The sequence below is a fragment of the Aptenodytes patagonicus genome, chromosome 2 (assembly GCF_965638725.1).
Source record: "Aptenodytes patagonicus chromosome 2, bAptPat1.pri.cur, whole genome shotgun sequence".
NCBI classification, from domain to species: domain Eukaryota; kingdom Metazoa; phylum Chordata; class Aves; order Sphenisciformes; family Spheniscidae; genus Aptenodytes; species Aptenodytes patagonicus.
This window is the reverse complement of record NC_134950.1, coordinates 75,104,086-75,119,559: the sequence shown is the minus strand read 5'-3', so window position 1 is coordinate 75,119,559 and position 15,474 is coordinate 75,104,086. Positions and strand designations below refer to the sequence as shown.

At 37.1% G+C, this 15,474-nt stretch overlaps 1 protein-coding gene across 1 annotated transcript in view; it reads left to right on the top strand.

The window, feature by feature from the left end:
• Positions 1-15,119, top strand: part of RPRD1A (regulation of nuclear pre-mRNA domain containing 1A) — a 47,868-nt gene extending 32,749 nt beyond the window's left edge. The window contains exon 7 of the mRNA XM_076330241.1: positions 10,437-15,119. Coding sequence (XP_076186356.1) covers positions 10,437-10,586 — 150 coding nt within the window. The 3' untranslated portion in view covers positions 10,587-15,119. The remainder of the gene's footprint in view (positions 1-10,436) is intronic.
• Positions 15,120-15,474: the final 355 nt, after the last annotated feature.

Below are 15,474 nucleotides of genomic sequence, written 5' to 3'. Positions count from 1 at the left end.
GTGAAAATGGACCTAAGTGACTTGCACACTGACATGCAAGAAGCACGTGGCAAACCAGGAAATTTAAGTGATTTACTTTGTATAATTCCATTTTTTTCAATACTGTGGAAACCCAAATAACTAGTTTAGGAAATACAGTAAAGGAACTGATGAAGAAGGGTAATTGTGTTTAGATATTTTATTACTGCCTACTGAATAGTCAGAAATCTCAGTCGTTAGAATCTTTATCAGGAATATCTGAAATGCTGTACTTTGCAAACAATGATTCTTCCCTGTGTTCCCCTCCATTCCAAAATTACACATTTATTCAAAATTGGATGAAAATTGAAAGAATGAAAAAAATTTTACGTTATTTGCATTTTTCCTCTGTAACATGTCTACTGAGTTACCGATTATTTCATTTGTAAATATCTCAGTAATCAATTTCTTTAACAACATTTAACTTACTATGTTCTCCTGATGACCTCATCTTCCAAGGTCACTTCATCCACAACTGGGTAGAAATACAGATCTACAAAACAGAAAACCCCACAGGTACTCTTAGAGCTTCTGTGTAAACCAGGATAATAATTTTGAAGACCTTTTAAATTAAATACAGGTGGCTTGAATGGATGAAAGATGCTTTAAAAAGCTAAGACATTTTAGATAGAAATGATTGCTAACATCTGATACGTGTTTTCTTTTATCAGTAGATCACAGAATTAGTGATCTACTGGATCACGTAGATCGTAGCATAAAAGCATGCTAGGTACTCAAACATTGGAAGAAAAAGTATTGTCAAACTTGCATTAGTGGGGTTACTGTAAGCCGTAGGCTTTTGGGAGGAAAATAGTTCATAATGGGAAAGAAAACTTCAGGAAAACCACTGTAAATGTCTTTCCTTGTTCTTTTTAATGTTGTTTACTTGTTCTATGTTCTGCTTTCTCTCTAGACTTTTTCTTCTCTGGTTGCTCATAATTTCTGCCCTGACAACCTCTTTTTACACCCTTCTTATTATAAAATAAAACTAACTGTTCGAGCAATTCAGAAGTGGGTAAATAATGGCAAAAATGGGTGGGTGTGCCAAATTTGCTGCCTGAAATTGGTTGTTTGGTAAGAGACTTTTACATTGTGAATTTTTCTTGTAATTGCTCTGTGCTCTCTATTGGTATCACTTCCCTTCTGCAAAACTTCATCATAATATTTTAATACTAAACCTTGAGGGTAAGCACTGTTTTTTAAATGATAGAACTTGTATCTATGTGCATTGTTAGGAAATTAAGATTCTGCTCCTTTCTTGTTGGCTGTAGAAAGGGTGTGGTTGTTTGCTTGCTTCATGCATGGTAGAGTTTTCATGGGAGATATTCCCACAGGACATATGACGGGCAGTTTCAAGAAGTAAGTCAGAATATCTACTTCTGCTGTGTAGTTCTCCCTTTCCAACTTTACCTTTCTCACGGTCCCATCCCCATCCCTGAACACTGCATTCGAACTATCTATTTCGCGCTCACGAAAGGAGAGAAAAACAAAATTACCATGCGGCGTATCAACAGTTTGTCTTACACAGGTAATTATTCTCATTAGTCACGTAAAGTGTAGTTTCAATTCTCAAGTGACGCTGAGCACTTTCAGCTACCATTAAAGCAAATCAGGCTTGTGAATGCTTATCTTTGAGCTGTAACTAAATCCTCTTCTTCAGAATCCATGTCTCTAAAATGGATGTTTCAACCTACTTGATGAAATTGTGAGAATGAGTTGACAAGTGTAATATGAAACTGTCTAGCTGATGAAATTTATTAGAGTGTACACACATTGGATGACCCCCTGGCATTTCTTGGCTTATTTTGAGAACCATTCTTTAAAAATCTTTAAGAAACAGCCACATGCTCTTCAGGTAGACTGTTCTGGAATTGTAAGGTGGTTGTCCTTCACAGCTGTTTCTTCAGGTTGGATAGGAGTCATTTATGAACTGGGAAAATAAAAGACAGAAATAAATAATTAAACAACAAATTCGTTTGAGGAGCTTGTTCAAAATGTCCAAGACCAGTTTTGCACAGATAGACCTGCACTGATAGATTACTTAAATGAACAAGGTCAACAGCCTGGGCTCACCTGTAGCAAAGTTGAGGTCCTCTATCTGTATTACTTTTATTTATTTCATTTAAAATATAGCTAATACCCAATCTCAGGTCAATAAAACACTTTTGATTCAAACACTGCTCATACATTTTCTTTCTTGCTCACAGGTTAACACTGAGTGGCTCTACACTGCAGTTGCAAAAGCTGTATACATTAGCCTGCTTCAAGCTCTCTCCTGCTTGGATTAGACTGCTACTAATACTTAGCCTTGCTACAATAAAACTAGGTCTCATGCTTCTACTTTATGTAGATCTGTCTTTGACAAAAGAAAAGGACCTGAAACAGTTGTCTCCTGGCTAGCTATAGATAAATCCCCTACCTAGTGACCTGCAGTGTTACTTTTCATTCTCAGATTCACTTTTCATCTTCAAAACAGTTACATGTAGTCTTGGCTTTACAGAATTTTCATGCTTTCAGATGTCCATTTGTCTCTGTTAAATAATGAACCTCAAAGTCCACGTTTTTGTGGTTTGACATCCACAGCATTAGCTTTAGAAAGATGAGTTGCATATGTAGAATCTGAAGTTGGAACTGAGACTGTTGTAATGACTTGCAGGCAAGGGTTGCATGAAATGAGGAATGTGTGTCTGATGTACACAATTTTTACAATTCAGCTGTTAGGTACAGTGAACATTTGAGCCTGAAGACTTTACACAACTGTTCTTAAATGCATAGCTAAAGGCATCTTTTTTCTAATAGACCATCAACATTTTTCATTCACGGTTTCCTTTAAAATTGGACCCTGATACCCTTTAATTTGGATTTCCTTCAGATCATTTGTGAATAGATGAAACTTTAAGAAGCTATCTCTAAGCCTGCAGCCATTTAAATTTTTTATTTTATTTTCAAAACTGTTCTGCTTTATCCCTCTAAGTGTGTCTGTATAGAGTATCAACTTGAATATTTGTTTGAGCACAATTGCTCAGAATTGTTCTGAAGTGCCTGATTGCTTGTCATCAGAAATTCTCTAATACTTCACTCTGTCAGCCAAGATTTTAAACTTAAGAATTCAGTGTAACTTAAGCATCTCTTGGAAGTATGTAGCTTTGAGGTTATTATAATGGCTAAATTTTCAACCAGATAAAAATGCTGTATCAGATAATAAAACACAAGGAGACTAAATTTAACCTCAAGCGGGCATCTTTCATTCGAGCTGCTGCTCATGTCTGCCATCCTGAAATGCTTTAAATTAAATCATTGTCCCATAGAGATTCTCTAATTAAATCAATGTCTTTAAATAGTAATTTACTTTATAAATTATTATTCATCACTGTGGACCTTTTATGATTGAATGGAGGTAAATATAAACTAAGTAAGCCTAGTAATACTCCTGGTAATTAAGTTTATAACTCCCTGTTTTCTTTAACTTTCCCAAACATTGACCAACTTTTTGGCAACACAGTCTTCAAGAATAAAGCTAAGGACAAGTCTGTAATAAAACAATCTTAAAAAATGACCTTTTCTTTGAGATGATGTAATTCATGTTCTTTCTCAAAGTATTATAGAATGGGGAAATCCTTCTTTCTGTCAGGGGCATGCATTTTGATATACTAATGACAATCAACCTGAATTTAATGAAATTACAAGCCTTTGGAAAAAAAAAATCTTACTTTTAATATGCTCATCAGAGATTTCTTAAAACATTACTAACTTCCATGAAGAACTTGTCTGCCAGAGAGTTTTCCAGCTTGGGCTAAAGAAGACTTCTGCTGCAATTGCAACTGTATGCAGTTGTGCTCTAGGCTGGCCATGGGCCAAGCACCTGACATGAGAGCAGAGAACAACTTCTGTGGGTTGGTTGTCCATGGCTCCCTTGACTCTAAGTAATGGGGAGGTGGAAGCCGATGGGTTTGAATGCAAAACTTGGCCAAGTTCCCATGGAACTTGGCTCCAGAGGCTGCAGAGATTAAGAAGGGATCCAGGACTAGACATTACAGTAAAGAATGGAGTAGGAGATCAGCTGGCTGAGAAGAAAGGGAGTGATTGGCCAGAAAAGCACGTCATGTAGGGTAGGGCTGAAATGGGAGAAACTGGAATTCCTTTGGACTAAGAGAATGGTAGCAAAAACTGGTATGAGGTGATAGAGAGGTCTGATGGAAATATTATGTAGGCAGAGAATAGGGACAGGCTGAGTATAGGACTGGGGAGAAATAGGTGGAACTGGAACCAGACGCAGCCAAAACTATAGACAAAGTGCAGACCAGGATTGGAGAGGGAGGAATTCAGATGTGGAGCCAGAAAGGAAGGAAATGGGAACAGTTAGGCAAAAACCAGTTGTGAGTGTTTGTATTGCATGCGAATACAGGCATGACAGGAGTCTGAGAGGCATTGAACAGCCTTGCTGGACAAAGAGGTTGGTTCTAGGAACAGTGTTCAAGGAATGGAGATGGAGACAGGAGTCAAGACTGGGGTTAATGAGATTTGAGACCCAGGTTTAGGCTGGAAGGAGCTGGAGAAAAAACTGCATTTTCAAGGAATGGGAAGAATAGTTTGTGACCACTGTGAAGGACTTCACATTTCTGATAATCACCCTTCAGATGGGGTACTACTGCTGCGCTCAGGAATTTATGATTTGAAGATCTGCAGTGTATTCCTGTCTGTACCACAGCACAACAGTTGATGGTAGACAGAGTCACTTAATCAAGCTTTCCCCAGATGGTCACTAATTTAATTTGTGGGTTTCAGACTTCTGAGTTCATTGCTTCCTGTTGCTTCATTTGCAGACAAGCTGAGGAGTCTCTAATATTTTAACTTAATTTAGAAAATTTGCTTTGAAGCGTTAAGTTCTTGGTAATTTTAAGTACTAAGAAAAATGGGATACTCAAAATTAGAGGATGCATTTCATTTTGATCTGTCAGCTCAAAGAATTTTTCCGAAGAATAAATTGTGTTTTGTAGTGGTGTAGTATGCCATTAGAAAACCTATGAGAATATTAGTAAATCTGCATACAGAGTAATGCGTACAGTAAGTAATGCGTGGGGCAATGCATAGAACAATAAGGAATAAACAATCCAGTCACTAGGTAGGTGCTCACTGCTTCAGTGCTATTTGTTTTGCTCTAAATGTGGTAAGACCTAATGGAAAACTGATAGATGCTAACATACCGGAAAGTTGAAGCTTTCTTCCAAAAATCTGTTTTCTAGTAAACAGGCAAAATGTGTAATGGAAGGTTAGCCAAGTCAGTCCTTTCCTAAGCTTGTCATAACTGTCCTTGATTTTTCAACCTTGTGTGTGTGTGTGTGCGTGAACCATATAGATGTGTTCAGACTCTGTTCAGTGTCTTAAATGAAAGTTATTTCAGGGTTTTGTTCATCCTTAACACGGGTAAATAGGTTGAGCCTTTAATCATACTGGTGAAGAACGTGAGCCATGCCAAATTTTTAAAGGCAGCACAAAGTTTAACCCTGCTCATCTGTTTTCCAGAGTGATAGTGAGGCTTATCTGACTCCAAGTCTAGTTGTCAGTCTTGCTCGCAGAAAAATACCCAGACTGGGTGAGGCATTAGATTTTAACAAGGTGGAGTCTATAACAAAATACTGTGTTTCTGAACTTCAAAATCTAGGTATCAGGGTATTGCATGCCACTTGCCTTCGTCTGAGCCTTTGAAGGTTTCTAGTGGTTTCTCCGCTGTTGGAGACAGTGCATGAGAAGCCTTTGCTCTGTGACACAGCTCCGATGTCTGCACCTGAAACTGGGAGGTTGGAACGGACCTAGAAAGTCAGAGATCTCAGTTTTAAATACGATGTACATAGAGGCCATGGATGCTGATGTACACACATGCCCTCAACACCTTAAAAGCCTTTTAAGCCTTTTGGGTTTTGTTTTTCTGTATTGAGAGTATTGATTTCCACCTTACCTTTCTTTCTGTAGCTAACAAGGGTGCAGGTTAAATATTTGTGTTTTCTGCAAACCTTTTATTCTTGCTTTGGAATCAGACTTTGTTTCTTTCACTTTGCTATATGTTTTCTGCCACGCAGTATTTTGATGCGTGCCATAGCCTTATCGATCAGATAAGGGTTCAAAGTCATATTAATGTTGTAAAGGGAAAGCATATCCATGAAGTTCAAAGTTGTTTTAGCTGTAGCACCTCTCTACGGTAATTGCAGAAACTCTATATTTAAAGATCTATTTCAGCCTATTTCAGCTGGAAGGGAAAATACTCTCTGCAGTGCACAGCCTGTTTGGCCTACCCACATTTTTATTATTCATGATGATTGTAGTGTCTAATCAAAATTTATTTGGCTTTTTTGCCTGGTACTTATTTGATATAGAATTACTATTAATCTAGGTGTGGAATTCATATGTTGTTAGCATTGCTTTCACAAAATATCCATATTCTACACTGTCGAGTAATGGAAACTGTAGTAATCAGTGGGATTCTAATGAGCAAAATAAGTTCTTCTGATTATCTCATAAACCTACTTTTATGACTGGAAGTACAAAAAATTATTGCTTGAACGTAGTGTTATCTTAGACCGCTGAAGAAATTGAAGAGACTTTAATTCCGTACATCAGGTTGCCCATGTATCCCAAGAGTAAGATTCTCCATAGGTAGCAAGCAATGCTACCTATGCTCAGTTATTATTATGCTCAGTGTAGCAAAAGAAAACATCATACTTCTGCCTGTCCTTGACTGTTTGAAGTAAATAGCTTGAATCTTGCCTCATTTACACAGCGGTATTTTGAAGTATACCTTAAAATCAACATAATGAAATTGAAATTCTCCATGAGGAGGAATTCTGCAGTTAGAAGTGTCAACAATGTGGGTAAATGTTACTCAGTTGTATAGTATACAGCATTTCTAATGGAGCAGCTATCAGAAATAACACCTAGATATCCCCATTCCTGCTCCTCTGCTTTAATTGAGTCATACTCTCAATGTATACACTGAGGGAAAAGGTTGTAGGTACGTGTGCATGCTATTATGATAAAATAATAAAAGCTGTACATATAACAAGTATTGTTGATAATGAGTACTTGATGCTTGTATTCCACAGTCCAGGACTACTTAGGTAATGCCAGGACTATATTAGCAGCCTTAAAAATATATAAACAAACCCTTTCAGAAGTGACTAGTGATTTTAAGTAGAATCAAACTGTGAAAAGCAGCCCCTTTGAAAGTACCTCAAAACTGCTAAGTCACTGTACTTGAAAATCAGCCCTCTTTTGAACTTGCTCACCAGTCATGAAAACTGGACATTTCCAGTGATCTCTAGAATGGTGTTTTGGGAGTGTCATGGAAAATAAGGTGCTCTGGATAAGGTGAATAATATTTCTGCTACTGGGGGAGGATTGTCATGGACATCTAGCCTGTAGTTGCAGATCTCACATATGCTTTGGATTACCAAAATTGTATTAAAATTACATTCTGTAGCTTATACTGCATCAATAATATAATGAACTATAAAACCTTATGTAATTTTTTATTTACTCTAGTTTTATAGTAAAAACTTTGAGCAAACTTTCTCAGAGGTCTCTATTTCTGAGAAGGCACAAGGAACAAGTTTTGACTCCCTGAGAGCGTGCATTATGCTAAAGGTGTTGGCGAGAGGAAGAAGACCGTGTTATATGGGAGACCGAATTTATGAGAACATTTTCCTTAGTGAGAAAACGGAACCTGCTGTCAGTAATACTGATCAAGCCGATATTCGCTAGGCAACAAGTCCCAGGCAAAATTTATATGGAAAATGCTGGATGTCAGAAATGTGATGTTACTATGCAAATGATTTATTATCAGCTAAAGGGAATGTTAATGGAGTCAAGCAACTGGCAATCTAATTTAAGGCATATTTCAGGTTTTGGAGTAAAATCTTGAGAGAATATAGCTGCTAAGTGTGATCTGTGCGTATTTGCCTAGCATCACACTTCGAGCTTATGAAGGGATACTGATTTGCTGCTTCACATTCTTCATTGACAGAGAACGAACTCAGTAACGATTCAGCTGATTCAAACACCATTTACAAGAATTGACTGCTGGGATGATTTTATAGTTAATTTCTTTTAATAATTTTGGACCTTTTGAGTGTTTTGATTCTTCTTACAGTTCTACTCATCCTCTTCTCTACAGCAGTACGTCTTTCACAACAGGGGCCAGGTCTCCTGGCTTCAAGCTTGCTCAAAGCCCTCATTGCCCAACGCTCAATCCCCAGCCATCCTGCTTCTGAAAATAGTGATTCTGGTTAACCAGCGTTCTGTATATTGCCAAATTGTTTGTTTTACTAAACAATGAAACCTATCTTTTCCTCTGATGTTAAGATCTATTCCCTAAAATAATACTCAGGAGTATATCTCTGCAATCTGGACTAAAATAGATAGTGAAAAGAGGAAGAAGTATTCTGTTACTGGCTTTTCACGTGCTGGCAAAGGACTATGACTCTTGCACAGACTTGGCTCACTGAAGCCTCTGGATGCTGCTGTAATATTAGGTATGAAGCAGTAAAGTATTTGTGGCCTTTGGGCATTACTGTAAGGATACAGTACCAGGATACAGCCCTTCATTTCCACAGCCATGTCCTGAAGTCACTTGTGCCAGAGAGGATGTTTTGGGCAAGTGTGAGCAAGTGACGGTTTTCCTAGGACCAAGGGACTTGCAGTTGTAAGACTTTTTTGGTCATCTGTATCATAAAAGGAACGCTGCTTTGCCCTGTGTACTGTCACCAAGTGTTTACAGTTCTGCTGACGAGGCATCTGTAGTATTTTCACTGTGTTAGTATTTCATAAGGCTCTGAACTCTATGTAATACTTAATTTTTAAATATAAATGATATCAAGGAGTTGATACTAATTCAGGGACACTTTTTTCTCTCTTTCTATGTAAAGATTTAATTATTTTTTTTTTAGCTATGCATCACCTTCTCATTAAGAATTTAAGATTTCTTGTGGTTCTCTTACTGCCCTTGGTAAGAAGGCCACACTGCTGCTAATAGTCGCAAACTTTGTTTTTATGTGTGTTGGACCTTGTCCAATAATCTTGATCATGCCCCAGGTATTTAACATTTGTACTACTGTATTGGGTTCTACTACCCAAAGGTCTTTTCATTGGCCTTCCTTTTTACTCCATGCTATTAACATTATAGAAAAATGCTTAAAATTACATTTAGACCTTGTAAATAGCTTGATTGTTATCTTTTATAGACATTTGCACAGTGTTTTTATACTTGCTGGAACTTTCACGTGTTTATATTTGGCACTTTTACAGGATGATGTAGATTTTTTTCCCCACTATTATTTAGAAGTGGTTATAATCATGAGATCTTGATTATCCATGGGCTGATTATCCAAGTTGTAGGTTAACTATTTCTTGTTATTTCCAGCCATTCCCAGGCTGCAGCAAAACCTGCAGCCGCACTAGAAAGCATCTGCATTTGATGTGTTGTGAATGACAGTATATTTTCATGAAGCGCCGCTTTGCCTGCTAATGCTTAGTCTCTTCTGCTCTCCAAAGAAATGTGTTCCCAAGTTTTTGAAATGTAAATATTCCTATAAATTGTACCCTAATCTTCCTACGTTTTGGAATAACTGTTTTCATTTTATACAAGCTGGTATTCTTCTCCATTATGTCTCGTATTCTTAATAGGTGAGCACTAACTATATTCTAGTGCACTGGTTTACAATGTTAAATACTTTATCTTGTATGATGTTGTTTCATGTGAAAAGTGCCTCATAATCATTAAATATATGAATTATGAGTCATTTGACCTGTATTCCAACACAGTGTGAAATCCTGTGTCCCCAGCTCAAAAAGTTTCTGAAAACTCAGGGATAGATCCGTAAATGTACTGATGCAATATGGTTTTTATTATAAAAGTTAATACAAAATACTTTTGATTGGTCAGTTGGTGGGGCTGATCAACAGGCCTGGTTAGGTGGTATTTGGTTGTTTTTTATTCTTTTATCATTATGAGCTGGAAGTAACTTCTTTGACATCAGTAAGTTTATCCTCCCATACTCTGTGAGTGATAGCAAAGTATGTGTATCAATTATCCTTAATACAGTTTCTAAGAATAATCCCATCTACTAGTCGCATGGAGAAGCATGTGTAGTTGTGTTAACAGGGATTGTCTTCCTTGTTTAGCATTTATGTACTTAAAATTCAAAGCAATATAACCCCATGGCTATGCTTCCGAAGTCAGATGCTGAGAAAATGCTAGAGCTGATGCCTCTGCCTCCAAAATACCAGTTCTCTGGGTTCTCACCCGTTGAAGGGTATTTAGTCATCTAACTTGCAGAAGGAATACTTTATTTGGAAAACGTCAAGTGCAGCAAGTAGTAGGGCGGTATTAGCAAAAAAGCCTCATGTTGAATTCTTCTGCATTACAGGAGTACAAACGCAAGCTAGCCAGAGTGTCCCAAGTACGGAAAGAACTCAGGTCACGCATCCAGAACCTGCCTGATCTCTCTCGACTTCCCAACGTCACAGGCAGCCACGTACACCTACCGTTTGCAGGAGACATCTACAGCGATGATTGATTACAAGAACATCCTTCCATAACCTCTACTTTTCTGTGAAATGAGGGGTAGGTCAGACTGATTGGTACTCTTGTAGTATTATTTTTGTATATTGTTGGAGAGTGTCAGTAAAAATACTCTAATAATTTATAAAAAATGGTTTAAAAAGTTGATTTGTTTACTATTTTATTGGCGAGTGAACATAAGGGTACATTTATAAAAGTGGCATCTGTGTCTACTACATTGAAGAATGGATAATTATCTTATCTTTTGTAAAGATTTTAGTTGGGTGCCCTGTAAAACATGCTAAGATTTTTCTTATGTACCCTATATTTAATGTAGATCAACATATAATCAACACATACTTCTAACTCGAGACATTTCAGTTGCTAGCGAGGGAGTGAAATGTGGAAATCACAAGCTTATGTTTGCAAGAAGGTTGATGCAATTTAATGCAAAGTTAAAAGTGATCTTACTGTCTGTTACATTTAAATTACCCACTCCCAAAGCAAGTCAGGTGGGTTTTTTTGAAGTAAATGTTAGTAACCAATTTTGTATTGGAAAACCTAAATCATGTTACACTGAGCAGATCTTTAAATGACTGAAAATATTGCAATATTTTAGTATCATTTAAAAGTCAGCGTAAGAAATTATACAATTGACCAGTTTAATTATGTTTTAAAATTGTAGCTTGCTTTTTACAGCTGCTTAGTTTCTAAATTGAGGGACCATTCATTTATACTCTAATCCCTTTCTGGAACATCCATGTCCATCTAAAAAGGTTAATCCCAGAAATGTGAAGCCATTTTGCAGCTTTAATTAAATTGAAAGGTAATTCTCTAAACTGTTCCCATTGTTAAATGCCCATTATTAAAATTTGACAATGCTACGTACCATCCATCCATGCAGCAACAGGATGATACAGCCACGCTGTACACCCTCTTCCACTGAGAAACCCCGGAGGCCAGCACGGGCTTCCAGCCCCCCACCTCCACCTGCTCCAGCAAACATTTCTAGATCTTGATCGTCTTTTCTCACAGAATAGGAGGAGACAGTTCAGGCCTGTGTGTAAGTCAAACAGTGGAAAATTACTGCCGAGTGTCTGTTTTTAAAAAAGTCCTTTGCATGGCACAAATGTGGTATTTGTCTACAGGTAGCTGAATTTGTGAAAGGTCCTTGTTACCGTACTATGCACCGGCTTTTAAGTTCACTTAAAAACTTGAAGATACAGACAGGCATCTAGCAGATTGCCAGAAAGTTTAGGCTTCTCAGTCAATCGGAATTAGGCACGTAATTGTTGAGGAGTGATTTAAAAAACGCCTGCCTGTACCTTTGGCATTTAGATGACCTTAAAAACCTGGGCTGCAAGTGTTTGAGTTGGATATATCATCGGAGTATTTAATGATTGCATTTTGTTCATAGGTTTGCACTTGTCAGGCATCGTTTTGCATCAGTAAAGTTCACAGTTTACAAGTTTAATACTCCCTCTCACATGAAAGGAAATTTTTTTAGAGAAATCTATTCTTCCTTTTCAAAGCCCACAACAATTCAAAATGATCCTGGAGTGAAATTGTTGAAGATAGTGTTCTGCCACTTGTTACTGACTTCTACAGGGCTAATCGCTAGAATACTTTTTGGATGTGAATGGAGAATAATCTTTCTCTTTAAAATAGATACACTTGGACATAAGCACCTCAGTCCAATTATGTTTTCTCATGGATGTTGCCACAAATTAGACCTCAGTTAAGTAGGGAAAAAAAACCAAAGGATAAAAATACAAGCTGTTGACATAGCGTTCCATAGCATGCAATGTAGAATACTAATTGCATAAAAAATTCTGACTGACAGGTAGGACTGCTGAAAATAGTTTATCAGAGCTCACTAGCTGTCCAAAGATTTCTAAGTTTTGAGTGGCAATTTTCTACTCCATAGGAAAAAAGAGCTAACTATAATGAATCCAGAGGAGTGTTTCTTTAGTTTAAGTCTAATATGCAAAATTAAATAACACTTATTGGCATCTTTTCAGCATAGATTCTTGATAAGAAAATGAATATTCAGGTGCAATTTTAATGTTTTAAATATTTCTGTTCTAGTACATAAATTCTTATATACACGTATGTGCATTACAGTCGCAGTTAAAGCTCAGTCTTGCCAGAGAATTTGCACCAAATTTGTGATAAATATTAAAACAGCTTAATCTATTAAGAATTATAAAACAAATCATAAAACAAGAAAGATAAATAGTGAGTTCATGGTTGAATCCCATCCACGGAAAACTTAATTTGTACCCAGAGGTGATTAGAAGTGCAGCGGCATGGCTTGTTTAGAGTGCATTGAAGGATCTAAGTCTTGGATACTCAAAACCATAGGGAATTAAGCTTAAGCAGTCTTTTGCTACCTTAATTAAAAATAATTATAATAATAAAGTTGAATGCTGAATTTCCTTGATCTCTCAAGGGTATTAAAAAAGACACGACACTTCACTAGACTTCTTTTTCCTATTCATAACTTTTAGTGATAATGCTTATCTACAGGTAATGTAGAACTGATAAAAGAATGAGGAAAACTCTCAACTTCTTATTGATGTATATAAGTTTTAATTTTGAGAGAGGCCTATTTTCTGGACATATTTTTCTTTATTTTACTGTGAAATTGTTTACTTCAAGGAATATTTCATAGCTGGGTTTTTGGAAATGATCCCTCAACATTTGTTTGGAAAAGAGGACTTGCGGAAGGTAAAGGTCACTCTCATCACAAGTGTCATATATTAGTGGCTGAATGGTACGTTGTTTTTTATTTATGTGGGAAAGGCATCAGGTATCAACTAGTTAGAAAATTTATATTGTAACTGTAATAGTATAGCAGGAGATAACATGGTACGATACAAATGCAGCCCTGTAGAATCAAAAAATACCTCCGAATTCTCAGGTTCCAAAGCTTAACGTACGTACTTCTGACATCTCAGGAAGAAAAGAGGCTGGGTGGGGAAAGGAAGGGTGCCTAGGAGCTGAAAGGGAGAACATGCCTGGGTGGAAATGAAAAGCAAAACAAATGTCAACTTTTGTCAAAACAGTTCTTTAACAGTGTGAAACTGGGCAGCACAATGTTTTAGCTGTAGATGGGATTATACCATGGAACTGCTTTGGGGTGTTACCACCCTGGGAAAGAAAATGCGTACGGTACCCTGCCCGTCTCTTCTAACGTGGTCTGACTCTACTCAAACCAGAATGCCCACCCTACAAAAGGCACAATTATAAAATATCTGAACATTTTTCATCTAATAATAAAAGCATAATAATTAGATTATTTGCTTCACTATATTGCACTTTTATTGAGCATTCTCTGAAAAAAGCAGAGAGATTCCTGCAGCTCTTTGCCGTGTGAGAATGCTTACCTTGGAGGTCACTGGGACTGCTTGTATATTCTAGTGTTTGCAGGCTCAAGCTGTGTTCTTGCAGAATGTTTCGAAAGATATCAGGAATATTACCCCACTTCTGTGGTTTTAAAAATAAATCTAACTCCTTAGTTGCAAAAATTACCATTTTTAGAAATTGTGTTTCATTACTCCTTTTGAAAATTAAACTACAGCCTGCAGTAACATTAGCTTGTCTGTTTCACTCTATTAATGTTTGTATTAATATATTAAAACACCTCAGTTAACCCCTAGCAACACAACCCAAACTACATGCTGCTTATGTATTTTATCCGAGTAGTCTTCTGAACGTCAGGCTGAGAGCTTTCATTACGATAAAATTACATTCCTGTTTACCTGACGTCTAAAAAGACAACGTGTTAGGACTTCCACAGACTAATACTGCTCTCACAAGTCGGTGTAACTCAGTCTGGTACTTCAGCGATGACCCAAAACACATACGTAGGATGCAGTAGCCCCCTGTGCAGATGACCGTGGAAGACAGGGAAATCATACGTAGGCTTGACTGGCCCTCTACGGAAGAGCTGGATTTCAACCTTTTGAAACGTAAGCAGATAGATTCATGGGTGTGGGGTTTTTTTCAGTGGAAAAATTAGTGAACTAGAAAACCAGCACGTCTAAAATTTGACGGTTACATTTATAAATATTTAGGGCCAGTTCTGCTCATTACTCATGCATATAATCACAGTGACTATTCCTGCAAGTAAAGAAAGCAGACTCAAATGTAGTGTCTGAAGTGGAATTTTTTTTTTTTTAATGAATGACCAATTTTGTCTCGGCTCCTATTTCAGTGTGTCATTTATCTTGATTAAGTAGTAAATCTCTTCCATCTTGTTATTTAGAAATCTAATTCTGATTTCATCTTTACAATATTTAAAGTATCCTACTAAGCATGATGTTTTTGTGGGAATTTGCAAAAATTCAATAGCACTCGTTACTTGTTTGCAACAGAAATAGACTCATTTGTTAAAAGCTAACAAGAAAAGTTTGAAATGTAAAGATGTTTCATTATTGTGCTTTTCTGACAGAACGTGTAATCTTTGTGTAATTTATGTCCTCAGAATAACACCTATATGTATGCTCTTTCGTATTTAATAGAATAAAACATTGTTGTAAAAACATCTTCAAAATCATTGTTTATTGCTTGCCTACTCAATCACATGGTGTGAAACAGCTTTAATCTAAACTGCTCCCTATACTTAGGAGTCAAGCAAAATCTCACGGTGATGCTGGGGAAATGGTCGATACTAATTCTGAAGTTTATTACTCTCTGTATTTGTATTTTGTGCGAGTTTGCAGTGAGGAAGCAGTGCATTAAAAAGCCTGAGGTCATCTCTCTAGAACTGTAGATTTCTTAAAAAGAAATATTGTTCACATACCATCTAGTTTGGCCAAAGTTTGCGTTTCTTCAGAGGCGGGGCCGAGTGTGAGGGAACCAGCTGTAATGTGCCAGCTTGAGGTTCCCAATACTCGAAA